Source organism: Engystomops pustulosus, unplaced genomic scaffold, assembly GCF_040894005.1.
Source record: "Engystomops pustulosus unplaced genomic scaffold, aEngPut4.maternal MAT_SCAFFOLD_195, whole genome shotgun sequence".
Taxonomy (NCBI): domain Eukaryota; kingdom Metazoa; phylum Chordata; class Amphibia; order Anura; family Leptodactylidae; genus Engystomops; species Engystomops pustulosus.
In genome coordinates this window covers 142177-169445 of record NW_027285075.1, presented here as the reverse complement: position 1 = coordinate 169445, position 27269 = coordinate 142177, and the positions used below count along the sequence as shown (strand labels likewise).

At 57.6% G+C, this 27269-nt stretch overlaps 1 protein-coding gene across 1 annotated transcript; it reads left to right on the top strand.

Moving 5' to 3' along the window:
• The first annotated feature begins 787 nt into the window (after positions 1–787).
• Positions 788–23213, top strand: IDH3B (isocitrate dehydrogenase (NAD(+)) 3 non-catalytic subunit beta). Its single transcript, XM_072131994.1, has 6 exons — positions 788–1056; positions 2211–2313; positions 2535–2681; positions 2753–2847; positions 5443–5503; positions 22526–23213. Exons 1-6 carry the CDS (start codon positions 788–790, stop codon positions 22601–22603), a joined length of 753 nt encoding a protein of 250 aa, XP_071988095.1. The 3' UTR covers positions 22604–23213.
• The last annotated feature ends 4056 nt before the right edge of the window (positions 23214–27269 follow it).

The window sequence follows — 27269 nt, the reverse complement described above, 5'->3', positions numbered from 1 at the left end:
TCGCGCAGCTCCTCCGCCCCCCCCCGAGCACCCTCGCGCAGCTCCTCCGTCCCCCCCCGAGCACCCTCGCGCAGCTCCTCCGTCCCCCCCCGAGCACCCTCGCGCAGCTCCTCCGTCCCCCCCGAGCACCCTCGCGCAGCTCCTCCGTCCCCCCCCCGAGCACCCTCGCGCAGCTCCTCCGTCCCCCCCCGAGCACCCTCGCGCAGCTCCTCCGTCCCCCCCCCCGAGCACCCTCGCGCAGCTCCTCCGTCCCCCCCCGAGCACCCTCGCGCAGCTCCTCCGTCCCCCCCCGAGCACCCTCGCGCAGCTCCTCCGTCCCCCCCCGAGCACCCTCGCGCAGCTCCTCCGTCCCCCCCCGAGCACCCTCGCGCAGCTCCTCCGTCCCCCCCCGAGCACCCTCGCGCAGCTCCTCCGTCCCCCCCCCCCGAGCACCCTCGCGCAGCTCCTCCGTCCCCCCCCCCCGAGCACCCTCGCGCAGCTCCTCCGTCCCCCCCGAGCACCCTCGCGCAGCTCCTCCGTCCCCCCCCGAGCACCCTCGCGCAGCTCCTCCGTCCCCCGAGCACCCTCACCGTGCCCCCGCAGCCATCTCTACCCCCTCACCTCACCGTGCCCCCGCAGCCATCACTACCCCCTCACCTCACCGTGCCCCCGCAGCCATCTCTACCCCCTCACCTCACCGTGCCCCCGCAGCCATCTCTACCCCCTCACCTCACCATGCCCCCGCAGCCATCTCTACCCCCTCCCCTCACCATGCCCCCCGCAGCCATCTCTACCCCCTCCCCTCACCATGCCCCCCGCAGCCATCTCTACCTCCTCACCTCACCATGCCCCCGCAGCCATCTCTATCCCCTCACCTCACCATGCCCCCGCAGCCATCTCTATCCCCTCACCTCACCATGCCCCCGCAGCCATCTCTATCCCCTCCGTCAGCGGCGTCATCGAGTGTCTGAAGATCATCACCCGAGAGAAGTCCAACAGGATCGCCAAGTTCGCCTTCGACTACGCCACAAAGAAAGGTCGCTCCAAGGTCACCGCCGTCCACAAGGCGAATATCATGTGAGTGGTGGGAGGGCGGGGGCCCCCTCCTCTGTCCTGACATTGACCCCCTTCCCCCTCCTCCTCCTGACATTGACCCCCCTCCTCCTCCTGACATTGACCCCCTTCCCCCCCTCCTCCTCCTGACATTGACCCCCTTCCCCCTCCTCCTCCTGACATTGACCCCCTTCCCCCTCCTCCTCCTGACATTGACCCCTTGCTGCTTCCTCCTCCTTCTCCTCCTCCTGACATTGACCCCTTGCTTCCTGCTCCTCCTGACATTGACCCCTTGCTTCCTCCTCCTCCTGACATTGACCCCTTGCTTCCTCCTCCTCCTCCTCCTGACATTGACCCCTTGCTTCCTCCTCCTCCTCCTCCTGACATTGACCCCTTGCTTCCTCCTCCTCCTCCTCCTGACCATTGACCCCTTCCTCCTGTCATTGACCCCTTGCTTCCTCCTCCTCCTCCTCCTCCTCCTCCTCCTCCTCCTCCTCCTCCTCCTCCTGACATTGACCCCTTGCTGCCTCCTCCTCCTCCTGACATTGACCCCATGCTTCCTCCTCCTCCTCCTCACATGACCCCTTCCTCCTGTCATTGACCCCTTGCTTCCTCCTCCTCCTCCTCCTCCTGACAATGACCCCTTGCTGCCTCCTCCTCCTCCTGACATTGACCCCATGCTTCCTCCTCCTCCTCCTCCTGACATTGACCCCATGCTTCCTCCTCCTCCTCCTGACATTGACCCCTTGCTGCCTCCTCCTCCTCCTGACATTGACCCCTTGCTGCCTCCTCCTCCTCCTCCTGACATTGACCCCTTGCTCCCTCCTCCTCCTCCTCCTGACATTGACCCCTTGCTCCCTCCTCCTCCTCCTCCTCCTGACATTGACCCCATGCTTCCTCCTCCTCCTCCTCCTGACATTGACCCCTTGCTGCCTCCTCCTCCTCCTGACATTGACCCCATGCTTCCTCCTCCTCCTGACATTGACCCCTTGCTGCCTCCTCCTCCTGACATTGACCCCTTGCTGCCTCCTCCTCCTCCTGACATTGACCCCTTGCTGCCTCCTCCTCCTCCTCCTGACATTGACCCCTTGCTCCCTCCTCCTCCTCCTCCTGACATTGACCCCTTGCTTTCTCCTCCTCCTGACATTGACCCCTTACTTCCTCCTCTTGTCCTGCAGGAAGTTGGGGGACGGGCTGTTCCTGCAGTGCTGTAAGGAGGTGGCGGAGTTATATCCCAGAATCCAGTTTGAGACAATGATCATTGATAACTGCTGCATGCAGGTGAGGGGTCACCGGGCGAGCACACACTGCAGACTCTTCTCGCCCTATAGTGGGAGGGGCTGAGCAGCTTGTAGGAACAAACTCCATATCTGCGGACATCTTTGTGCTCACCCTGTGTTGTAAGTGCTCTGTGTCTGGTCCTGTGGGGGAGGGGCTGACCCTGTGTAGTGGGCTGTCTCCTGCAGGTGGTCACTCTCCTCCTCCTCTCTCTCTCTCGGCAGCTGGTACAGAATCCATACCAGTTTGATGTTCTGGTGATGCCCAACCTGTACGGTAACATCATTGATAACCTGGCGGCGGGGCTGGTGGGTGGAGCCGGCGTGGTGCCGGGGGAGAGCTACAGCCCGGAGTATGCCGTGTTTGAGACGGTAGGTGCAGGAGGTTGGGGTGCGCCTTTATGCAGGTCACACAGTGTCACTGACCCCACCATCTCCCACAGGGCGCCCGGCATCCCTTCGCCCAGGCTGTGGGCAGAAACATTGCCAACCCCACCGCCATGCTGCTGACCGCCACCAACATGCTGCGACACCTCAAGTAAGTGACGGGTGGTCATGTGACCGGGGGGCACCGGGAGCCCCTCCTTATTACACTCCTTCATGTGACCGGGTGTGGGGGGCACCGGGAGCCCCTCCTCATTACACTCCTTCATGTGACCGGGTGTGGGGGGCACCGGGAGCCCCTCCTCATTACACTCCTTCATGTGATCGGGTGTGGGGGGCACCGGGAGCCCCTCCTCATTACACTCCTTCATGTGACCGGGTGTGGGGGGCACCGGGAGCCCCTCCTCATTACTCCTTCATGTGACCGGGGGGCACCGGGAGCCCCTCCTCATTACACTCCTTCATGTGACCGGGGGGCACCGGGAGCCCCTCCTCATTACACTCCTTCATGTGACCGGGGGGCACCGGGAGCCCCTCCTCATTACACTCCTTCATGTGACCGGGTGTGGGGGGCACCGGGAGCCCCTCCTCATTACACTCCTTCATGTGACCGGGTGTGGGGGCTCCGGGAGCCCCTCCTCATTACACTCCTTCATGTGACCGGGGGGCATCGGGGGCCCCTCCTCATTACACTCCTTCATGTGACCGGGTGTGGGGGGCATCGGGGGCCCCTCCTCATTACACTCCTTCATGTGACCGGGTGTGGGGGCTCCGGGAGCCCCTCCTCATTACTCCTTCATGTGACCGGGGGGCACCGGGAGCCCCTCCTCATTACACTCCTTCATGTGACCGGGTGTGGGGGCTCCGGGAGCCCCTCCTCATTACATTCCTTCATGTGACCGGGGGGCACCGGGAGCCCCTCCTCATTACACTCCTTCATGTGACCGGGTGTGGGGGGCACCGGGAGCCCCTCCTCATTACACTCCTTCATGTGACCGGGTGTGGGGGCTCCGGGAGCCCCTCCTCATTACACTCCTTCATGTGACCGGGTGTGGGGGCATCGTGGGCCCCTCCTCATTACACTCCTTCATGTGACCGGGGGGCATCGGGGGCCCCTCCTCATTACACTCCTTCATGTGACCGGGTGTGGGGGGCACCGGGAGCCCCTCCTCATTACACTCCTTCATGTGACCGGGTGTGGGGGCTCCGGGAGCCCCTCCTCATTACATTCCTTCATGTGACCGGGGGGCACCGGGAGCCCCTCCTCATTACACTCCTTCATGTGACCGGGGGGCACCGGGAGCCCCTCCTCATTACACTCCTTCATGTGACCGGGTGTGGGGGCACCGGGAGCCCCTCCTCATTACACTCCTTCATGTGACCGGGGGGCACCGGGAGCCCCTCCTCATTACACTCCTTCATGTGACCGGGTGTGGGGGCTCCGGGAGCCCCTCCTCATTACATTCCTTCATGTGACCGGGGGGCACCGGGAGCCCCTCCTCATTACACTCCTTCATGTGACCGGGTGTGGGGGCTCCGGGAGCCCCTCCTCATTACACTCCTTCATGTGACCGGGTGTGGGTTCTCCGGGAGCCCCTCCTCATTACATTCCTTCATGTGACCGGGGGGCACCGGGAGCCCCTCCTCATTACACTCCTTCATGTGACCGGGTGTGGGGGCTTCGGGAGCCCCTCCTCATTACACTCCTTCATGTGACCGGGTGTGGGTTCTCCGGGAGCCCCTCCTCATTACATTCCTTCATGTGACCGGGGGGCACCGGGAGCCCCTCCTCATTACACTCCTTCATGTGACCGGGTGTGGGGGCTCCGGGAGCCCCTCCTCATTACACTCCTTCATGTGACCGGGGGGCACCGGGAGCCCCTCCTCATTACACTCCTTCATGTGACCGGGTGTGGGGGCTCCGGGAGCCCCTCCTCATTACACTCCTTCATGTGACCGGGTGTGGGTTCTCCGGGAGCCCCTCCTCATTACATTCCTTCATGTGACCGGGGGGCACCGGGAGCCCCTCCTCATTACACTCCTTCATGTGACCGGGTGTGGGGGCTCCGGGAGCCCCTCCTCATTACACTCCTTCATGTGACCGGGTGTGGGTTCTCCGGGAGCCCCTCCTCATTACATTCCTTCATGTGACCGGGGGGCACCGGGAGCCCCTCCTCATTACACTCCTTCATGTGACCGGGTGTGGGGGCTCCGGGAGCCCCTCCTCATTACACTCCTTCATGTGACCGGGTGTGGGTTCTCCGGGAGCCCCTCCTCATTACATTCCTTCATGTGACCGGGGGGCACCGGGAGCCCCTCCTCATTACACTCCTTCATGTGACCGGGTGTGGGGTCTCCGGGAGCCCCTCCTCATTACACTCCTTCATGTGACCGGGTGTGGGGGGCACCGGGAGCCCCTCCTCATTACACTCCTTCATGTGACCGGGTGTGGGGGGCACCGGGAGCCCCTCCTCATTACACTCCTTCATGTGACCGGGTGTGGGGGGCACCGGGAGCCCCTCCTCATTACACTCCTTCATGTGACCGGGTGTGGGGGGCACCGGGAGCCCCTCCTCATTACACTCCTTCATGTGACCGGGTGTGGGGGGCACCGGGAGCCCCTCCTCATTACACTCCTTCATGTGACCGGGTGTGGGGGCACCGGGAGCCCCTCCTCATTACACTCCTTCATGTGACCGGGTGTGGGGGGCACCGGGAGCCCCTCCTCATTACACTACTTCTCTTCCAGCCTCGAGTATCACTCCAACCTGATCTCTGACGCGGTGAAGAAGGTGATCAAGCAGGGAAAGGTGAGAAGTCAGTGTGACGGGCTCTGACCACTGAGCTCCCATTGTGTGCTGTGCTGTGCATGCTGGGAAGTCTAGCGATCACTACTGATCCCCTGTGATGTGTAAAGCTGCTTCTGCCTTATACTAACACACCTCACCAGGAGACGTGTTACCCACAATCCTGTGCGGGTCCTGTAACGTATTCCTGCTCATTAACCGCAGTATTTATACTTCTACTCCTGTCCCTACCAAAGCTGCAAACCCGCTCTGTATTCTTTGCTGCTTACTCTTCTTGTTTGAATGCTTGAAAAAATAATCCTAAAACGTGGCACATGGTGAAGTGCGGGAGAGATCAGCGTGCGGCTGCACACAGGGGAAAAAGGTGGCGCGTGGCTGTACACGTGTGGGGAGAAGGTGGCGCGTGGCTGTACGCGTGTGGGGAGAAGGCGGCGCGTGGCTGTACGCGTGTGGGGAGAAGGCGGCGCGTGGCTGTACGCGTGTGGGGAGAAGGCGGCGCGTGGCTGTACGCGCGTTGGGGGGGAGGCGGCGCGTGGCTGTACGCGCGTTGGGGGGGAGGCGGCGCGTGGCTGTACGCGCGTTGGGGGGGAGGCGGCGCGTGGCTGTACGCGCGTTGGGGGGGAGGCGGCGCGTGGCTGTACGCGCGTTGGGGGGGAGGCGGCGCGTGGCTGTACGCGCGTTGGGGGGGAGGCGGCGGCGCGTGGCTGTACGCTCGTGGGGGGGGAGGAGGCGGCGCGTGGCTGTACGCGCGTGGGGGGGAGGAGGCGGCGCGTGGCTGTACGCGCGCGTGGCTGGGGGAGGAGGCGGCGCGTGGCTGTGCGCGCGTGGGGGGGGGAGGAGGCGGCGCGTGGCTGTGCGCGCGGGGGGGGGGGGGAGGAGGCGGCGCGTGGCTGTACGCGCGTGGGGGGGGAGGAGGCGGCGCGTGGCTGTACGCGCGTGGGGGGGGGAGGAGGCGCGTGGCTGTACGCGCGTGGGGGGGGAGGAGGCGGCGCGTGGCTGTACGCGCGTGGGGGGGGAGGAGGCGGCGCGTGGCTGTACGCGCGTGGGGGGGGAGGAGGCGGCGCGTGGCTGTACGCGCGTGGGGGGGAGGAGGCGGCGCGTGGCTGTACGCGCGTGGGGGGGGAGGAGGCGGCGCGTGGCTGTACGCGCGTGGGGGGGGGGGAGGGGGAGAAGGCGCGTGGCTGTACGCGCGCGTGGGGGGGGGGGGGGGGAGAAGGCGCGTGGCTGTACGCGCGTGGGGGGGGGGGGAGAAGGCGCGTGGCTGTACGCGCGTGGGGGGGGGGGGGGAGAAGGCGCGTGGCTGTACGCGCGTGGGGGGGGGGAGAAGGCGGCGCGTGGCTGTACGGGCGTGGGGGGGGAGGAGGCGGCGCGTGGCTGTACACGCGTGGGGGGGGGATGGGGAGGCGGCGCGCTGCGCACTTTCAGGGGCTTCCTGCACTTTCTGCTTTGTTCCATTTTCTTTAGTTTTTATTTTTATTTTCTGTTTGTTCGTTGCCGCTTCGTCCCTTAGGTCAGAACGCGAGACATGGGAGGCTACTCCACCACCAGCGACTTCAACAAGGCCGTCATTGACCATTTGCATGCTCGCTACGCGTACTAGACCCTGACCCTGACCCGTGACCCTGACGGGGGAGGGGCATTGAATTTTCTGCTTTTGTACATTGTATTTATTAGATGTGATGTCTCTGAGTATTAAACTGTCTGAGGGATGAATGTGACATCTGGTCATTACTCTGCACCCTGTGCTGTGCCTGTAAGTAACTCTAGAGCCCCTGGGTGGCTGGCGCTGGTTCCTTCTTGTGAATCGTCTGTATAAAGTTCCAGTACAGTATATGAAGAAGCATTCGGGCCTCTTCCTGGGACAGTCTTGTCATCTGTCATTGATTGTCCATGATTTGGATCCCCCTGGTTGTAAGAAGCAGAGCTCCATGGCTTCATGGATCTTCAAGAAGGCTCCATCATTGTAAGGAAGCAGCAGGACTCAGATGTCATGTATGAAGACCTAAGGGGAGAAGGTGACTGAGCGAAGTTATCAGACCAAGAGACGTGTGCAGGAGGAGCCAGGCCGAGGCATCGCGGCAGGGATGACCTGGGGCAGCTGACTGGTGGGGAGGTGGAAGGATGAGCAGGAACCATCCAGATAATAATGAAACAATAATAACTGAGCAGGATCTGGAGATGTTACAGAGGTGCAGGTCATGGGGGGGAGAAGTGATTGGACGTTGAAGGTAAAAGTGAACGTTAGCCCCAAGACCTGCTCAGAATAAAGCTTGAATCTGGGGATACAGTCATAAAACCGGCTGATTGGGGGGGGGGGATGATGAATGTAGTGTTGCCTTTTCCCTTTAGTTCTTGCAGCTATTTTTAAACATTGGAATATCCTACAACAGGACGAGCACCTTAAAGATGTCTCCCAGAAACCATGCTGCGAAATCCTCTAGGGCGCGGTCCTGGTGGGGCACGGTCCTTCATAGGATGTTTATATATGACCTCTGTGATGTAGATGAAGGACATTATGATTCCCATGACAACCTCTTGAGTTGGTGGCTCTTGTACGGCAGATACTTCTCGCCTCCGGAGATCCCTTTCCCTTCATGCACACTTGTGCTCACAGGTTTCCATCCCCTGAACAATGATGGTTTCTTGAGAATATGAATAACACTTATCCTTCACTAAACCGTCTAGAAACATCAAAATGACCCTGAAAAAAGATGCCACAAAAGCCAAACCTGGGCCGGGTGTGTCCTGAGCTCGCCAGCTCTTTGTACTTTCATTGTTCTGGTTCGGGATGTTGTGGACCTCATTTTTAAGCTTGGGTTCTGGTCACTGTGGGGGGTGCAGAATGTGCAGCGGCTGGATTATGTCATAAGGGTTGGGAAATCGCATCTCTACACACAAAACAGACCGTCGCCTCCTGAATAAAGTGAACTGCGAGCTCCGCCCGCACCCTCCATTTGATAGAAGTTGGACGAAAAGTCAGAGGCCCCAAAGAAAACCAAGAACAAGGAGTGAAAGGGAATTTTCTCTTGACCTTTCTTCTTATTATCCCACCTGGGCCCCCCCTCTGTGTTCTGACATCTCCAGGAGCGTATGTTGTTTCTAGCAAGATGGAATTCAGTGGAAGAGGGGGGAAGAGAAGAACGAGGCTCTAACCAGATTTAATACTCGGGGACTTGTCCTCAATTCTGGTTTGAGGATTTCAGTATCAATAAAAACTTGATGGACTCCTTCAGAGCAGGAGACGGAAGCTGATACGTGATATAGGAGGAGCGAGGGGTAAATAACGGGAGGAGGCCGCTCTGACATCCCGAGTCCTGGGCTCAGCCACCTCTGTCCACATCGTCCTGTGAGTGCGGCTCCATCGTGTTTCCCTCAATTATGAAGACAGCGGGCAACTGTACATAACAGCAACACAGACGTGAACGTGGCCTCCCCATTACACGTCCATGTCTGGCGTCACGGGTCTCCCCATTACACGTCCATGTCTGACGTCACGGGTCTCCCCATTACATGCGCATGTCTGACGTCACGGGTCTCTCCATTTCACGTCCATGTCTGACGTCACGGGTCTCCCCATTACACGTCCATGTCTGACGTCACGGGTCTCCCGATTACACGCGCATGTCTGACGTCACGGCTCTCCCGATTACACGTCCATGTCTGACGTCACGGGTCTCCCCATTACACGTCCATGTCTGACGTCACGGGTCTCCCGATTACACGCGCATGTCTGACGTCACGGCTCTCCCGATTACACGTCCATGTCTGACGTCACGGGTCTCCCGATTACACGCGCATGTCTCACGTCACGGGTCTCCCCATTACACGCGCATGTCTGACGTCACGGGTCTCCCCATTACACGCGCATGTCTGATGTCACGGCTCTCCCCATTACACGTCCATGTCTGACGTCACGGCTCTCCCCATTACACGTCCATGTCTGACGTCACGGGTCTCCCCATTACATGCGCATGTCTGACGTCGCGGCTCTCCCCATTACACGTCCATGTCTGACGTCACGGCTCTCCCGATTACACGCGCATGTCTGACGTCACGGCTCTCCCCATTACACGCGCATGTCTGATGTCACGGCTCTCCCCATGACACGTCCATGTCTGACGTCACGGCTCTCCCCATTACACGTCCATGTCTGACGTCAAGGCTCTCCCCATTACATGCGCATGTCTGACGTCACGGGTCTCCCTATTACACGTCCATGTCTGGCGTCACGGCTCTCCCCATTACACGTCCACGTCTGGCGTCACGGGTCTCCCCATTACATGCGCATGTCTGACGTCACGGCTCTCCCGATTACACGTCCATGTCTGACGTCACGGGTCTCCCCATTACACGCGCATGTCTGACGTCACGGGTCTCCCCATTACACGCGCATGTCTGACGTCACGGCTCTCCCCATTACACGTCCATGTCTGACGTCACGGCTCTCCCCATTACACGTCCATGTCTGACGTCACGGCTCTCCCGATTACACGCGCATGTCTGACGTCACGGCTCTCCCGATTACACGTCCATGTCTGACGTCACGGGTCTCCCGATTACACGCGCATGTCTGACGTCACGGGTCTCCCCATTACACGCGCATGTCTGACGTCACGGCTCTCCCCATTACACGTCCATGTCTGGCGTCACGGGTCTCCCCATTACATGCGCATGTCTGACGTCACGGCTCTCCCCATTACACGTCCATGGCTGACGTCACGGCTCTCCCGATTACACGCGCATGTCTGACGTCACGGCTCTCCCGATTACACGCGCATGTCTGACGTCACGGCTCTCCCCATTACACGTCCATGTCTGGCGTCACGGGTCTCCCCATTACATGCGCATGTCTGACGTCACGGCTCTCCTCATTACATGCGCATGTCTGACGTCACGGGTCTCCCCATTACACGTTCATGTCTGGCGTCACGGGTCTCCCCATTACACGTTCATGTCTGGCGTCACGGGTCTCCCCATTACACGTCCATGTCTGACGTCACGGCTCTCCCCATTACACGTCCATGTCTGACGTCACGGCTCTCCCCATTACACGTCCATGTCTGACGTCACGGCTCTCCCGATTACACGTCCATGTCTGGCGTCACGGCTCTCCCCATTACACGTCCATGTCTGGCGTCACGGGTCTCCCCATTACATGCGCATGTCTGACGTCACGGCTCTCCCGATTACACGTCCATGTCTGACGTCACGGGTCTCCCCATTACACGCGCATGTCTGACGTCACGGGTCTCCCCATTACACGCGCATGTCTGACGTCACGGCTCTCCCCATTACACGTCCATGTCTGACGTCACGGTTCTCCCCATTACACGTCCATGTCTGACGTCACGGCTCTCCCGATTACACGTCCATGTCTGACGTCACGGTTCTCCCCATTACACGTCCATGTCTGACGTCACGGCTCTCCCGATTACACGTCCATGTCTGACGTCACGGCTCTCCCGATTACACGTCCATGTCTGACGTCACGGGTCTCCCCATTACACGCGCATGTCTGACGTCACGGCTCTCCCCATTACACGTCCATGTCTGGCGTCACGGGTCTCCCCATTACATGCGCATGTCTGACGTCACGGCTCTCCCCATTACACTTCCATGGCTGACGTCACGGCTCTCCCGATTACACGCGCATGTCTGACGTCACGGCTCTCCCGATTACACGCGCATGTCTGACGTCACGGCTCTCCCCATTACACGTCCATGTCTGGCGTCACGGGTCTCCCCATTACATGCGCATGTCTGACGTCACGGCTCTCCTCATTACATGCGCATGTCTGACGTCACGGGTCTCCCCATTACACGTTCATGTCTGGCGTCACGGGTCTCCCCATTACACGTCCATGTCTGGCGTCACGGGTCTCCCCATTACACGTCCATGTCTGGCGTCACGGGTCTCCCCATTACACGTCCATGTCTGACGTCACGGGTCTCCCCATTACACGTCCATGTCTGACGTCACGGGTCTCCCCATTACACGTCCATGTCTGACGTCACGGGTCTCCCCATTACACGTCCATGTCTGACGTCACGGGTCTCCCCATTACATGCGCATGTCTAAGGTCACGGGTCTCCCCATTACACGTCCATGTCTGGCGTCACGGGTCTCCCCATTACACGTCCATGTCTGGCGTCACGGGTCTCCCCATTACACGTCCATGTCTGGCGTCACGGGTCTCCCCATTACACGTCCATGTCTGACGTCACGGGTCTCCCCATTACACGTCCATATCTGACGTCACGGCTCTCCCCATTACACGTCCATGTCTGACGTCACGGGTCTCCCCATTACATGCGCATGTCTGACGTCACGGCTCTCCCCATTACATGCGCATGTCTGACGTCACGGGTCTCCCCATTACACGTCCATGACTGACGTCAGGGGTCTCCCGATTACACGTCCATGTCTGACGTCACGGGTCTCCCCATTACACGTCCATGTCTGGCGTCAGGGGTCCCCCGATTACACGCGCATGTCTGACGTCACGGCTCTCCCGATTACACGTCCATGTCTGACGTCACGGGTCTCCCGATTACACGCGCATGTCTGACGTCACGGGTCTCCCCATTACACGCGCATGTCTGACGTCACGGGTCTCCCCATTACACGCGCATGTCTGATGTCACGGCTCTCCCCATTACACGTCCATGTCTGACGTCACGGCTCTCCCCATTACACGTCCATGTCTGACGTCACGGGTTTCCCCATTACATGCGCATGTCTGACGTCACTGCTCTCCCGATTACACGCGCATGTCTGACGTCAAGGCTCTCCCGATTACACGTCCATGTCTGGCGTCACGGGTCTCCCCATTACACGTCCATGTCTGGCGTCACGGGTCTCCCCATTACACGTCCATGTCTGGCGTCACGGGTCTCCCCATTACACGTCCATGTCTGGCGTCACGGGTCTCCCCATTACACGTCCATGTCTGGCGTCACTGGTCTCCCCATTACACGTCCATGTCTGGCGTCACGGGTCTCCCCATTACACGTCCATGTCTGACGTCACCGGTCTCCCCATTACACGTCCATATCTGACGTCACGGCTCTCCCCATTACATGCGCATGTCTGACGTCACGGGTCTCCCCATTACATGCGCATGTCTGACGTCACGGCTCTCCCCATTACACGTCCATGTCTGACGTCAGGGGTCTCCCGATTACACGTCCATGTCTGACGTCACGGGTCTCCCCATTACACGTCCATGTCTGGCGTCAGGGGTCCCCCGATTACACGCGCATATCTGACGTCACGGGTCTCCCGATTACACGTCCATGTCTGACGTCACGGGTCTCCCCATTACACGTCCATGTCTGGCGTCAGGGGTCCCCCGATTACACGCGCATGTCTGACGTCACGGGTCTCCCGATTACACGTCCATGTCTGACGTCACGGGTCTCCCCATTACACGTCCATGTCTGGCGTCAGGGGTTCCCCGATTACACGCGCATGTCTGATGTCACGGCTCTCCCGATTACACGTCCATGTCTGACGTCAGGGGTCTCCCGATTACACGTCCATGTCTGACGTCACGGGTCTCCTCATTACACGTCCATGTCTGGCGTCAGGGGTTCCCCGATTACACGCGCATGTCTGACGTCACGGCTCTCCCGATTACACGCGCATGTCTGACGTCACGGGTCTCCCCATTACACGTTCATGTCTGACGTCACGGCTCTCCCCATTACATGCGCATGTCTGGCGTCACGGGTCTCCCCATTACATGCGCATGTCTGACGTCACGGGTCTCCCCATTACACGCGCATGTCTGACGTCACGGCTCTCCCCATTACACGTCCATGTCTGACGTCAGGGGTCTCCCGATTACACGTCCATGTCTGACGTCACGGGTCTCCCCATTACACGTCCATGTCTGGCGTCAGGGGTCCCCCGATTACACGCGCATATCTGACGTCACGGGTCTCCCGATTACACGTCCATGTCTGACGTCACGGGTCTCCCCATTACACGTCCATGTCTGGCGTCAGGGGTCCCCCGATTACACGCGCATGTCTGACGTCACGGGTCTCCCGATTACACGTCCATGTCTGACGTCACGGGTCTCCCCATTACACGTCCATGTCTGGCGTCAGGGGTTCCCCGATTACACGCGCATGTCTGATGTCACGGCTCTCCCGATTACACGTCCATGTCTGACGTCAGGGGTCTCCCGATTACACGTCCATGTCTGACGTCACGGGTCTCCCCATTACACGTCCATGTCTGGCGTCAGGGGTTCCCCGATTACACGCGCATGTCTGACGTCACGGCTCTCCCGATTACACGCGCATGTCTGACGTCACGGCTCTCCCGATTACACGCGCATGTCTGACGTCAGGGGTCCCCCGATTACACACATCTGCTTTTACACATAAAACACATCACAGATCCCTGATATGTAACGGGCTCTGTTTAGCACTCACTGTATCATAAAAGTAAGATAAAACATCGCAGAAGTTCTGCATTTGGAAAAGTGGAGTCAAATTAACCAGAAAAGGACATCTCCAAGTGCATATACAAGTTCATAACGAGGTCCATCACCTGTGAGTTCTCTTCAGAATGAAAGGAGCTCCGACCACTCAGTGATGTCACCGGTCTCCCCCTGATATCTCCTCGCTGTGATGTCACCGGTCTCCCCCTGATATCTCCTCGCTGTGATGTCACCGGTCTCCTCCTGATATCTCCTCGCTGTGATGTCACCGGTCTCCTCGCTGTGATGTCACCGGTCTCCCCCTGATATCTCCTCGCTGTGATGCCACTGGTCTCCTCCTGATATCTCCACGCTGTGATGTCACCGGTCTCCTCCTGATATCTCCTCGCTGTGATGTCACTGGTCTCCCCCTGATATCTCCTCGCTGTGATGTCACCGGTCTCCTCCTGATATCTCCTCGCTGTGATGTCACCGGTCTCCTCCTGATATCTCCTCGCTGTGATGTCACCGGTCTCCTCCTGATATCTCCTCGCTGTGATGTCACCGGTCTCCTGGTATGTCCTCGCTGTGATGTCACCGGTCTCCCCCTTATATCTCCTCGCTGTGATGTCACCGGTCTCCCCCTCATATCTCCTCGCAGTGATGTCACCGGTCTCACCCTGATATCTCCTCGCTGTGATGTCACCGGTCTCCCCCTGATATCTCCTCGCTGTGATGTCACTGGTCTCCTCCTGATATCTCCTCGCTGTGATGTCACCGGTCTCCCATTGATATCTCCTCGCTGTGATGTCACTGGTCTCCTCCTGATATCTCCTCGCTGTGATGTCACCGGTCTCCTGGTATGTCCTCGCTGTGATGTCACCGGTCTCCCCCTGATATCTCCTCGCTGTGATGTCACCGGTCTCCCCCTGATATCTCCTCGCTGTGATGTCAACAGTCTCCCCCTGATATCTCCTCGCTGTGATGTCACCGGTCTCCCCCTGATATCTCCTCGCTGTGATGTCACCGGTCTCCTGGTATCTCCTCGCTGTGATGTCACCGGTCTCCCCCTGATATCTCCTCGCTGTGATGTCACCGGTCTCCTCCTGATATCTCCTTGCTGTGATGTCACCGGTCTCCTGGTATGTCCTCGCTGTGATGTCACCGGTCTCCCCCTGATATCTCCTCGCTGTGATGTCACCGGTCTCCCCCTGATATCTCCTCGCTGTGATGTCACCGGTCTCCTCCTGATATCTCCTCGCTGTGATGTCACCGGTCTCCTCCTAATATCTCCTCGCTGTGATGTCACCTGTCTCCCCCTGATATCTCCTCGCTGTGATGTCACCGGTCTCCTCCTGATATATCCTCGCTGTGATGTCACCTGTCTCCTCCTGATATATCCTCGCTGTGATGTCACCTGTCTCCTCCTGATATCTCCTCGCGGTGATGTCACCTGTCTCCTCCTGATATCTCCTCGCTGTGATGTCACCGGTCTCCTCCTGATATCTCCTCGCTGTGATGTCACCGGTCTCCTCCTGATATCTCCTCGCTGTGATGTCACCGGTCTCCTCCTGATATCTCCTCGCTGTAATGTCACCTGTCTCCTCCTGATATCTCCTCACTGTGATGTCACCTGTCTCCTCCTGATATCTCCTCGCTGTGATGTCACCGGTCTCCTCGCTGTGATGTAACCTGTCTCCCCCTGATATCTCCTCGCTGTGATGTCACTGGTCTCCTCCTAATATCTCCTCGCTGTGATGTCACCGGTCTCCTACTGATATCTCCTCGCTGTGATGTCACCGGTCTCCTGGTATGTCCTCGCTGTGATGTCACCGGTCTCCCCCTGATATCTCCTCGCTGTGATGTCACCGGTCTCCTCCTGATATCTCCTCGCTGTGATGTCACCGGTCTCCTCCTGATATCTCCTCGCTGTGATGTCACCGGTCTCCTCCTGATATCTCCTCGCTGTGATGTCACCGGTCTCCTGGTATGTCCTCGCTGTGATGTCACCGGTCTCCCCCTTATATCTCCTCGCTGTGATGTCACCGGTCTCCCCCTGATATCTCCTCGCAGTGATGTCACCGGTCTCACCCTGATATCTCCTCGCTGTGATGTCACCGGTCTCCCCCTGATATCTCCTCGCTGTGATGTCACTGGTCTCCTCCTGATATCTCCTCGCTGTGATGTCACCGGTCTCCCATTGATATCTCCTCGCTGTGATGTCACTGGTCTCCTCCTGATATCTCCTCGCTGTGATGTCACCGGTCTCCTGGTATGTCCTCGCTGTGATGTCACCGGTCTCCCCCTGATATCTCCTCGCTGTGATGTCACCGGTCTCCCCCTGATATCTCCTCGCTGTGATGTCAACAGTCTCCCCCTGATATCTCCTCGCTGTGATGTCACCGGTCTCCCCCTGATATCTCCTCGCTGTGATGTCACCGGTCTCCTGGTATCTCCTCGCTGTGATGTCACCGGTCTCCCCCTGATATCTCCTCGCTGTGCTGTCACTGGTCTCCTCCTGATATCTCCTTGCTGTGATGTCACCGGTCTCCTGGTATGTCCTCGCTGTGATGTCACCGGTCTCCCCCTGATATCTCCTCGCTGTGATGTCACCGGTCTCCCCCTGATATCTCCTCGCTGTGATGTCACCGGTCTCCTCCTGATATCTCCTCGCTGTGATGTCACCTGTCTCCCCCTGATATCTCCTCGCTGTGATGTCACCGGTCTCCTCCTGATATATCCTCGCTGTGATGTCACTTGTCTCCTCCTGATATATCCTCGCTGTGATGTCACCTGTCTCCTCCTGATATCTCCTCGCGGTGATGTCACCTGTCTCCTCCTGATATCTCCTCGCTGTGATGTCACCTGTCTCCTCCTGATATCTCCTCGCTGTGATGTCACCGGTCTCCTCCTGATATCTCCTCGCTGTGATGTCACCGGTCTCCTCCTGATATCTCCTCGCTGTGATGTCACCGGTCTCCTCCTGATATCTCCTCGCTGTGATGTCACTGGTCTCCTCCTGATATCTCCTCGCTGTGATGTCACCTGTCTCCTCCTGATATCTCCTCGCTGTGATGTCACCGGTCTCCTCGCTGTGATGTCACCGGTCTCCCCCTGATATCTCCTCGCTGTGATGTCACTGGTCTCCTCCTAATATCTCCTCGCTGTGATGTCACCGGTCTCCTACTGATATCTCCTCGCTGTGATGTCACCGGTCTCCCCCTGATATCTCCTCGCTGTGATGTCACCGGTCTCCTCCTGATATCTCCTCGCTGTGATGTCACCGGTCTCCCCCTGATATCTCCTCGCTGTGATGTCACCGGTCTCCCCCTGATATCTCCTCGCTGTGATGTCACCGGTCTCCCCCTGATATCTCCTCGCTGTGATGTCACTGGTCTCCTCCTGATATCTCCTCGCTGTGATGTCACCGGTCTCCCCCTGATATCTCCTCCCTGTTATGTCACTGGTCTCCTCCTGATATCTCCTCGCTGTGATGTCACCGGTCTCCTGGTATGTCCTCGCTGTGATGTCACCGGTCTCCCCCTGATATCTCCTCGCTGTGATGTCACCGGTCTCCCCCTGATATCTCCTCGCTGTGATGTCACCGGTCTCACCCTGATATCTCCTCGCTGTGATGTCACCGGTCTCCCCCTGATATCTCCTCGCTGTGATGTCACCGGTCTCCTCCTGATATTTCCTCGCTGTGATGTCACCGGTCTCCCCCTGATATCTCCTCGCTGTGATGTCACTGGTCTCCTGGTATCTCCTCGCTGTGATGTCACCGGTCTCCCCCTGATATCTCCTCGCTGTGATGTCACTGGTCTCCTCCTGATATCTCCTCGCTGTGATGTCACCGGTCTCCTCCTAATATCGCCTCGCTGTGATGTCACCGGTCTCCCCCTGATATCTCCTTGCTGTGATGTCACCGGTCTCCCCCTGATATCTCCTCGCTGTGATGTCACTGGTCTCCTCCTGATATCTCCTTGCTGTGATGTCACCGGTCTCCTGGTATGTCCTCGCTGTGATGTCACCGGTCTCCCCCAGATATCTCCTCGCTGTGATGTCACTGGTCTCCTCCTGATATCTCCTCGCTGTGTTGTCACCGGTCTCCTCCTGATATCTCCTCGCTGTGATGTCACCGGTCTCCTCCTGATATCTCCTCGCTGTGATGTCACCTGTCTCCTCCTGATATCTCCTCGCTGTGATGTCACCGGTCTCCCCCTGATATCTCCTCGCTGTGATGTCACCGGTCTCCTCCTGATATCTCCTCGCTGTGATGTCACCTGTCTCCTCCTGATATCTCCTCGCTGTGATGTCACCGGTCTCCTCGCTGTGATGTCACCGGTCTCCTCCTGATATCTCCTCGCTGTGATGTCACTGGTCTCCTCCTAATATCTCCTCGCTGTGATGTCACCGGTCTCCTACTGATATCTCCTCGCTGTGATGTCACCGGTCTCCTGGTATGTCCTCGCTGTGATGTCACCGGTCTCCCCCTTATATCTCCTCGCTGTGATGTCACCGGTCTCCCCCTGATATCTCCTCGCTGTGATGTCACCGGTCTCCCCCTGATATCTCCTCGCTGTGATGTCACCGGTCTCCCCCTGATATCTCCTCGCTGTGATGTCACCGGTCTCCCCCTGATATCTCCTCGCTGTGATGTCACTGGTCTCCTCCTGATATCTCCTCGCTGTGATGTCACCGGTCTCCCCCTGATATCTCCTCGCTGTGATGTCACTGGTCTCCTCCTGATATCTCCTCGCTGTGATGTCACCGGTCTCCTGGTATGTCCTCGCTGTGATGTCACCAGTCTCCCCCTGATATCTCCTCGCTGTGATGTCACCGGTCTCCCCCTGATATCTCCTCGCTGTGATGTCACCGGTCTCCCCCTGATATCTCCTCGCTGTGATGTCACCGGTCTCCTCCTGATATCTCCTCGCTGTGATGTCACCGGTCTCCCCCTGATATATCCTCGCTGTGATGTCACTGGTCTCCTGGTATCTCCTCGCTGTGATGTCACCGGTCTCCCCCTGATATCTTCTCGCTGTGATGTCACTGGTCTCCTCCTGATATTTCCTTGCTGTGATGTCACCGGTCTCCTAGTATGTCCTCGCTGTGATGTCACCGGTCTCCCCCTGATATCTCCTTGCTGTGATGTCACCGATCTCCCCCTGATATCTCCTCGCTGTGATGTCACTGGTCTCCTCCTGATATCTCCTTGCTGTGATGTCACCGGTCTCCTGGTATGTCCTCGCTGTGATGTCACCGGTCTCCTCCTGATATCTCCTTGCTGTGATGTCACCGGTCTCCCCCTGATATCTCCTCGCTGTGATGTCACTGGTCTCCTCCTGATATCTCCTTTCTGTGATGTCACCGGTCTCCTGGTTTGTCCTCGCTGTGATGTCACCGGTCTCCCCCTTATATCTCCTTGCTGTGATGTCACCGGTCTCCCCCTGATATCTCCTCGCTGTGATGTCACCGGTCTCCCCCTGATATCTCCTCGCTGTGATGTCACCGGTCTCCCCCTGATATCTCCTCGCTGTGATGTCATCGGTCTCCTCCTGATATCTCCTCGCTGTGATGTCACCGGTCTCCTCCTGATATCTCCTCGCTGTGATGTCACTGGTCTCCTGGTATGTCCTCGCTGTGATGTCACCGGTCTCCTCCTGATATCTCCTCGCTGTGATGTCACCGGTCTCCTCCTGATATCTCCTCGCTGTGATGTCACCGGTCTCCTCCTGATATCTCCTCGCTGTGATGTCACTGGTCTCCTGGTATGTCCTCGCTGTGATGTCACCGGTCTCCCCCTGATATCTCCTCGCTGTGATGTCACCGGTCTCCTCCTGATATATCCTCGCTGTGATGTCACCTGTCTCCTCCTGATATCTCCTCGCTGTGATGTCACCGGTCTCCCCCTGATATCTCCTCGCTGTGATGTCACTGGTCTCCTCCTGATATCTCCTCACTGTGATGTCACCTGTCTCCTCCTGATATCTCCTCGCTGTGATGTCACCTGTCTCCTCCTGATATCTCCTCGCTGTGATGTCACCGGTCTCCCCCTGATATCTCCTCGCTGTGATGTCACCTGTCTCCTCCTGATATCTCCTCGCTGTGATGTCACCTGTCTCCTCCTGATATCTCCTCGCTGCGATGTCACTGGTCTCCTCGCTGTGATGTCACTGGTCTCCTCCTGATATCTCCTCGCTGTGATGTCACCAGTCTCCCCCTGATATCTCCTCGCTGTGATGTCACTGGTCTCCTCCTGATATCTCCTCGCTGTGATGTCACCGGTCTCCTGGTATGTCCTCGCTGTGATGTCACCGGTCTCCCCCTGATATCTCCTTGCTGTGATGTCACTGGTCTCCTCCTGATATCTCCTCGCTGTGATGTCACCGGTCTCCCCCTGATATTTCCTCACTGTGATGTCACCGGTCTCCCCCTGATATCTCCTCGCTGTGATGTCACCGGTCTCCTCCTGATATCTCCTCGCTGTGATGTCACCGGTCTCCTCGCTGTGATGTCACTGGTCTCCTCCTGATATCTCCTCGCTGTGATGTCACCGGTCTCCCCCTGATATCTCCTCGCTGTGATGTCACTGGTCTCCTCCTGATATCTCATTGCTGTGATGTCACCGGTCTCCTGGTATGTCCTCGCTGTGATGTCACCGGTCTCCCCCTTATATCTCCTTGCTGTGATGTCACTGGTCTCCTCCTGATATCTCCTCGCTGTGATGTCACCGGTCTCCCCCTGATATCTCCTCGCTGTGATGTCACTGGTCTCCTCCTGATATCTCCTCGCTGTGATGTCACCGGTCTCCTCCTGATATCTCCTCGCTGTGATGTCACCGGTCTCCTCCTGAAATCTCCTCGCTGTGATGTCACCGGTCTCCCCCTGATATCTCCTCGCTTTGATGTCACTGGTCTCCTCCTGATATCTCCTCGCTGTGATGTCACCGGTCTCTCCCTGATATCTCCTCGCTGTGATGTCACCGGTCTCCTTCTGATATCTCCTCGCTGTGATGTCACCGGTCTCCTCCTGATATCTCCTCGCTGTGATGTCACCGGTCTCCTCCTGATATCGCCTCGCTGTGATGTCACCGGTCTCCTCCTAATATCGCCTCGCTGTGATGTCACCGGTCTCCCCCTGATATCTCCTCGCTGTGATGTCACCTGTCTCCTCCTGATATCTCCTCGCTGTGATGTCACCGGTCTCCTCCTGATATCTCCTCGCTGTGATGTCACCGGTCTCCTCGCTGTGATGTGACTGGTCTCCTCCTGATATCTCCTCGCTGTGATGTCACCGGTCTCCTCCTAATATCGCCTCGCTGTGATGTCACCGGTCTCCCCCTGATATCTCCTCGCTGTGATGTCACCGGTCTCCTCCTGATATCTCCTCGCTGTGATGTCACCGGTCTCCCCCTGATATCTCCTCGCTGTGATGTCACCGGTCTCCTGATATCTCCTCGCTGTGATGTCACTGGTCTCCCCCTGATATCTCCTCGCTGTGATGTCACCGGTCTCCTGGTATGTCCTCGCTGTGATGTCACCGGTCTCCCCCTGATATCTCCTCGCTGTGATGTCACCAGTCTCCTCCTGATATCTCCTCGCTGTGATGTCACCAGTCTCCTCCTGATATCTCCTCGCTGTGATGTCACCAGTCTCCTCCTGATATCTCCTCGCTGTGATGTCACTGGTCTCCTCCTGATATATCCTCGCTGTGATGTCACCTGTCTCCTCCTGATATCTCCTCGCTGTGATGTCACCAGTCTCCTCCTGATATCTCCTCGCTGTGATGTCACCAGTCTCCTCCTGATATCTCCTCGCTGTGATGTCACCAGTCTCCTCCTGATATCTCCTCACTGTGATGTCACCGGTCTCCCCCTGATATCTCCTCGCTGTGATGTCACCGGTCTCCCCCAGATATCTCCTCGCTGTGATGTCACCGGTCTCCCCTTGATATCTCCTCGCTGTGATGTCACCGGTCTCCTCCTGATATCTCCTCGCTTTGATGTCACCGGTCTCCCCCTGATATCTCCTCGCTGTGATGTCACCGGTCTCCTCCTGATATAACCTGCCCCATACTATAAGGATAAAGAGGAAATGTAAGTAACAGATCAAAAATTATGACGTTTCAGTCATTCCGCCCCTTGTAAAGTTAGATTTGGCTGGCGATGGCTCTTGGCGAGGCTTTGGTTAGACCCATCGCCAGAAGTAACTTGACAAAGGTCCTGATGACCGAAACGTCGCCATTTTTGATCTGTTACTTACATTTTCTCTGTATCCTTTTATGATGGCGCAGGTTATACTATGGGAAATACTCAAAATGTGAAAAAAAGAACATACAATGTGTGTGCCCTGTCTCCTAGCTGTGATGTCACCGGTCTCCTGGTATCTCCTCGCTGTGATGTCACCGGTTTCCTGCCTGATCGTCTCGCTGTGATGTCACCGGTCTCCTGGTATCTCCTCGCTGTGATGTCATCGGTCTAGATAACGCCATTTGGATCAGCGCTATGTAATCTGTACATATTTTGTCTTCTCTTTGCTGTTTACATGATGCAGGAGTAACATGCATGTGTCCTGAATTTTATCGCTTGCAGGTGCGGACAACAGACATGGGGGGATACGCCACATCCCTGGACTACACGCAGGCTGTGATTGCCAATCTTAACTCCTAAGGCACCTGCTGTTTCCTGATCCTCAGCTGATAGGACCTGCCCTGCTGTTTCCTGATCCTCAGCTGATAGGACCTCCCCTGCTGTTTCCTGATCCTCAGCTGATAGGACCTCCCCTGCTGTTTCCTGATCCTCAGCTGATAGGACCTCCCCTGCTGTTTCCTGATCCTCAGCTGATAGGACCTCCCCTGCTGTTTCCTGATCCTCAGCTGATAGGACCTCCCCTGCTGTTTCCTGATCCTCAGCTGATAGGACCTCCCCTGCTGTTTCCTGATCCTCAGCTGATAGGACCTCCCCTGCTGTTTCCTGATCCTCAGCTGATAGGATCTCCCCTGCTGTTTCCTGATCCTCAGCTGATAGAACCCCCCCTGCTGTTTCCTGATCCTTAGCTGATAGAACCCCTTCCCCCCTGCTGTTTCCTGATCCTCAGCTGATAGAACCCCCCCTGCTGTTTCCTGATCCTCAGCTGATAGAACCCCCCCCCCCCCGCTGTTTCCTGATCCTCTGCTGATAGGATTGCTGTGATTTTTGCACATTATTGTTTTTTGATTGTGTGTGTAATGTATTACGTGTTTGCTTCACTGTTACTATTACATAGAGCTTTCAACCTGAATTCATGATTTAAAGAAACTGCAACAGCTAAAGGGTCTGCAGTAAATGCACTTGGGGGAACTGCCATGGGCACGGGGTATACAGAATGTAATGATCTGGAGGGTACCGCCATGGGCACGGGGTATACAGAATGTAATGATCTGGAGGGTACCGCCATGGGCACAGGGTATACAGAATGTAATGATCTGGAGGGTACAGCCATGGGCATGGGGTATACAGAATGTAATGATCTGGAGGGTACCGCCATGGGCACAGGGTATACAGAATGTAATGATCTGGAGGGTACCGCCATGGGCATGGGGTATACAGAATGTAATGATCTGGAGGGTACCGCCATGGGCACAGGGTATACAGAATGTAATGATCTGGAGGGTACCGTCATGGGCACGGGATATACAGAATGTAATGATCTGGAGGGTACTGCTATGGGCACGGGGTATACAGAATGTTATGAATGATCTGGAGGGTACCGCCATGGGCACAGGGTATACAGAATGTAATGATATGGAGGGTACCGCCATGGGCACAGGGTATACAGAATGTAATGATATGGAGGTTACCGCCATGGGCACGGGGTATACAGAATGTTATGAATGATCTGGAGGGTACCGCCATGGTCACAGGGTATACAGAAAGTAATGATCTGGAGGGTACCGCCATGGTCACAGGGTATAGAGAATGTAATGATATGGAGGGTACCGCCATGGACACAGGGTATACAGAAAGTAATGATCTGGGAGGGTACCGCCATGGGCACAGGGTATACAGAATGTAATGATCTGGAGGGTACCGCCATGGGCACGGGGTGTACAGAATGTTATGAATGATCTGGAGGGTACCGCCAGGGGCACAGGGTATACAGAATGTAATGATCTGGAGGGTACCGCCATGGGCACGGGGTGTACAGAATGTTATGAATGATCTGGAGGGTACCGCCATGGGCACAGGGTATACAGAATGTAATGATATGGAGGGTACCGCCATGGGCACGGGGTGTACAGAATGTTATGAATGATCTGGAGGGTACCGCCATGGGCACAGGGTATACAGAATGTAATGATCTGGGGGGTACCGCCATGGGCACAGGGTATACAGAATGTTATGACCGGTGTGATTAAGAGATGGGTGATAGAAATATATTTATAAGAAACTGCTATTGGCACAAGACCCTTAGAATGTACAAGATAAAGAATATAGTACTATGGAGGACAGACTAGTGACATGAAAGTTCTGTTTCTTTGTTAATAAAGTTATGCTGTCTGAAGTCCCACATGTGACTTGTAGCATATGGCGAGGATGTACGGCTTTCATGGTGCGTGCATCTCAGTCCTCACATAGTACTGTACACGAGGGAGGAGCAGCTGCTTTCTTCTAGGTGCAGCGCCTCCCTGGGCCATAGGTTGTGTCCGGTAGTGCAGCTCATGAGAGCGGTGAGACAGCACTGCGGACCTGGACCGATAACCTGCAGACATCAATGATGGCCACCGGTTCCTGCACCCCCTCCTCTCGGGGCACACACACACCAGTACTAGCCTCGCCTCCTCTCGGGGGGGCACACACACCCCAGTACTAGCCTCGTCTCCTCTTGGGGGCACACACACCCCAGTACTAGCCTCGTCTCCTCTCGGGGGGGCACACACACACACCAGTACTAGCCTCGCCTCCTCTCGGAGGGGCACACACACACACCATTACTAGCCTCTTCTCCTCTGGGAGGGGCACACAAACAAACCAGTACTAGCCTCGTCTCCTCTCGGGGGCACACACACACACCAGTACTTGCCTCACCTCCTCTCGGGGGCACACACACACACCATTACTAGCCTCGTCTCCTCTCGGGGGGGGCACACACACACCCCAGTACTTGCCTCCTCTCCTCTCGGGGGCACATACACACACCCCAGTACTTGCCTCGCCTCCTCTCGGGGACACACACACCAGTACTAGCCTCGCCTCCTCTCGGGGGGGCACACACACACACCAGTACTAGCCTCGTCTCCTCTCGGGGGCACACACCCCACTACTTGCATCGCCTCCTCTCGGTTGCACACACACTCCAGTACTTGCCTCGTCTCCTCTCGGGGGCACACACACACACCAGTACTAGCCTCGTCTCCTCTCGGGGGGGGGGGGGCACACACACACACCAGTACTAGCCTCGTCTCCTCTCGGGGGGGCACACACACCAGTACTAGCCTCGTCTCCTCTCGGGGGCACACACACACCCCAGTACTTGCCTCGCCTCCTCTCGGGGGCACACACACACACCAGTACTAGCCTCGCCTCCTCTAGGGGGGGGAACACACACACCCCAGTACTAGCCTCGTCTCCTCTCGGGGGCACACACACCCCAGTACTTGCCTCGCCTCCTCTTGGGGGCACACACACACCCCAGTACTTGCATCGCCTCCTCTCGGGGGCACACACACACCCCAGTACTTGCCTCGTCTCCTCTCGGGGGCACACACACACACCAGTACTAGCCTCGCCTCCTCTCAGGGGCACATACACACACCCCAGTACTAGCCTCGCCTCCTCTCGGGGGGGCACACACACACCCTAGTACTTGCCTCGCCTCTTCTCGGGGGCACACACACATCCCAGTACTTGCCTCGCCTCCTCTCGGGGGCACATACACACACACCAGTACTAGCCTCATCTCCTCTCGGGGGGGCACACACCCCAGTACTTGCCTCGCCTCCTCTCGGGGGCACACACACATCCCAGTACTTGCCTCGTCTCCTCTCGGGGGGGCACACACACCCCAGTACTTGCCTCGCCTCCTCTCGGGGGCACACACACACCCCAGTACTAGCCTCGTCTCCTCTCGGGGGCACACACACACCAGTACAAGCCTCTTCTCCTCTCGGGGGCACACACACCAGTACTTGCCTGGTCTCCTTCGGAGGCACACACACCCCCCAGTACTTGCCTCGCCTCCTCTCGGGGGGGGCACACACACACACCAGTACTTGCCTCGTCTCCTCTCGGGGGCACACACACACCCCCCAGTACTTGCCTCGCCTCCTCTCGGGGGGGCACACACACACACACCAGTACTTGCCTCGGCTCCTCTCGGGGCACACACACACCCCAGTACTTGCCTCACCTCCTCTCGGGGGCACACACACACCCCAGTACTTGCCACGCCTTTTCTCAGGACACACACACACACACATGTACTTGCCTCGCCTCCTTTCGGGGGCACACACACACACCATTATTTGCCTCGCCTCCTCTCGGAGGCACACACACACACACCATTATTTGCCTCGCCTCCTCTCGGGACACACACACACACTATCACTTGCCTCGCCTCCTCTCTAGACACAGACACACACACAGACACACACACAGACAGACACACAGACACATACACAAAAACCCAGACACACACACAGACACACACACAGACACACACACAGACAGACACACACACACAGACAGACACACACAGACAGACACACACACACACACACATACATACAGACACACACAGACAGACAGACACACACACAGACAGACACAGACAGACAGACACACACACAGACACACACACAGACACACACACACAGACACACAGACTCTCGGGGGCACACACACCCCCTAGTACTTGCCTCGCCTCCTCTCGGGGGGGGGGGGCACACACACAGACAGACAGACACACACACACAGACACACACACACAGACACACACACACACAGACACACACAGACACACACACACACACACAGACTCTCGGGGGCACACACACACCCCAGTACTTGCCTCGTCTCCTCTCGGGGGCACACACACACCCCAGTACTTGCCTCGTCTCCTCTCGGGGGCACACACACACCCCAGTACTTGCCTCGTCTCCTCTCGGGGGCACACCCCCCCCAGTACTTGCCTCGTCTCCTCTCGGGTCACACACACACACATGTACTTGCCTCGCCTCCTCTTGGGGCACACACACACACATGTACTTGCCTCGCCTCCTCTCGGAGCACACACACACCCCAGTACTTGCCACGCCTTTTCTCAGGACACACACACACACACATGTACTTGCCTCGC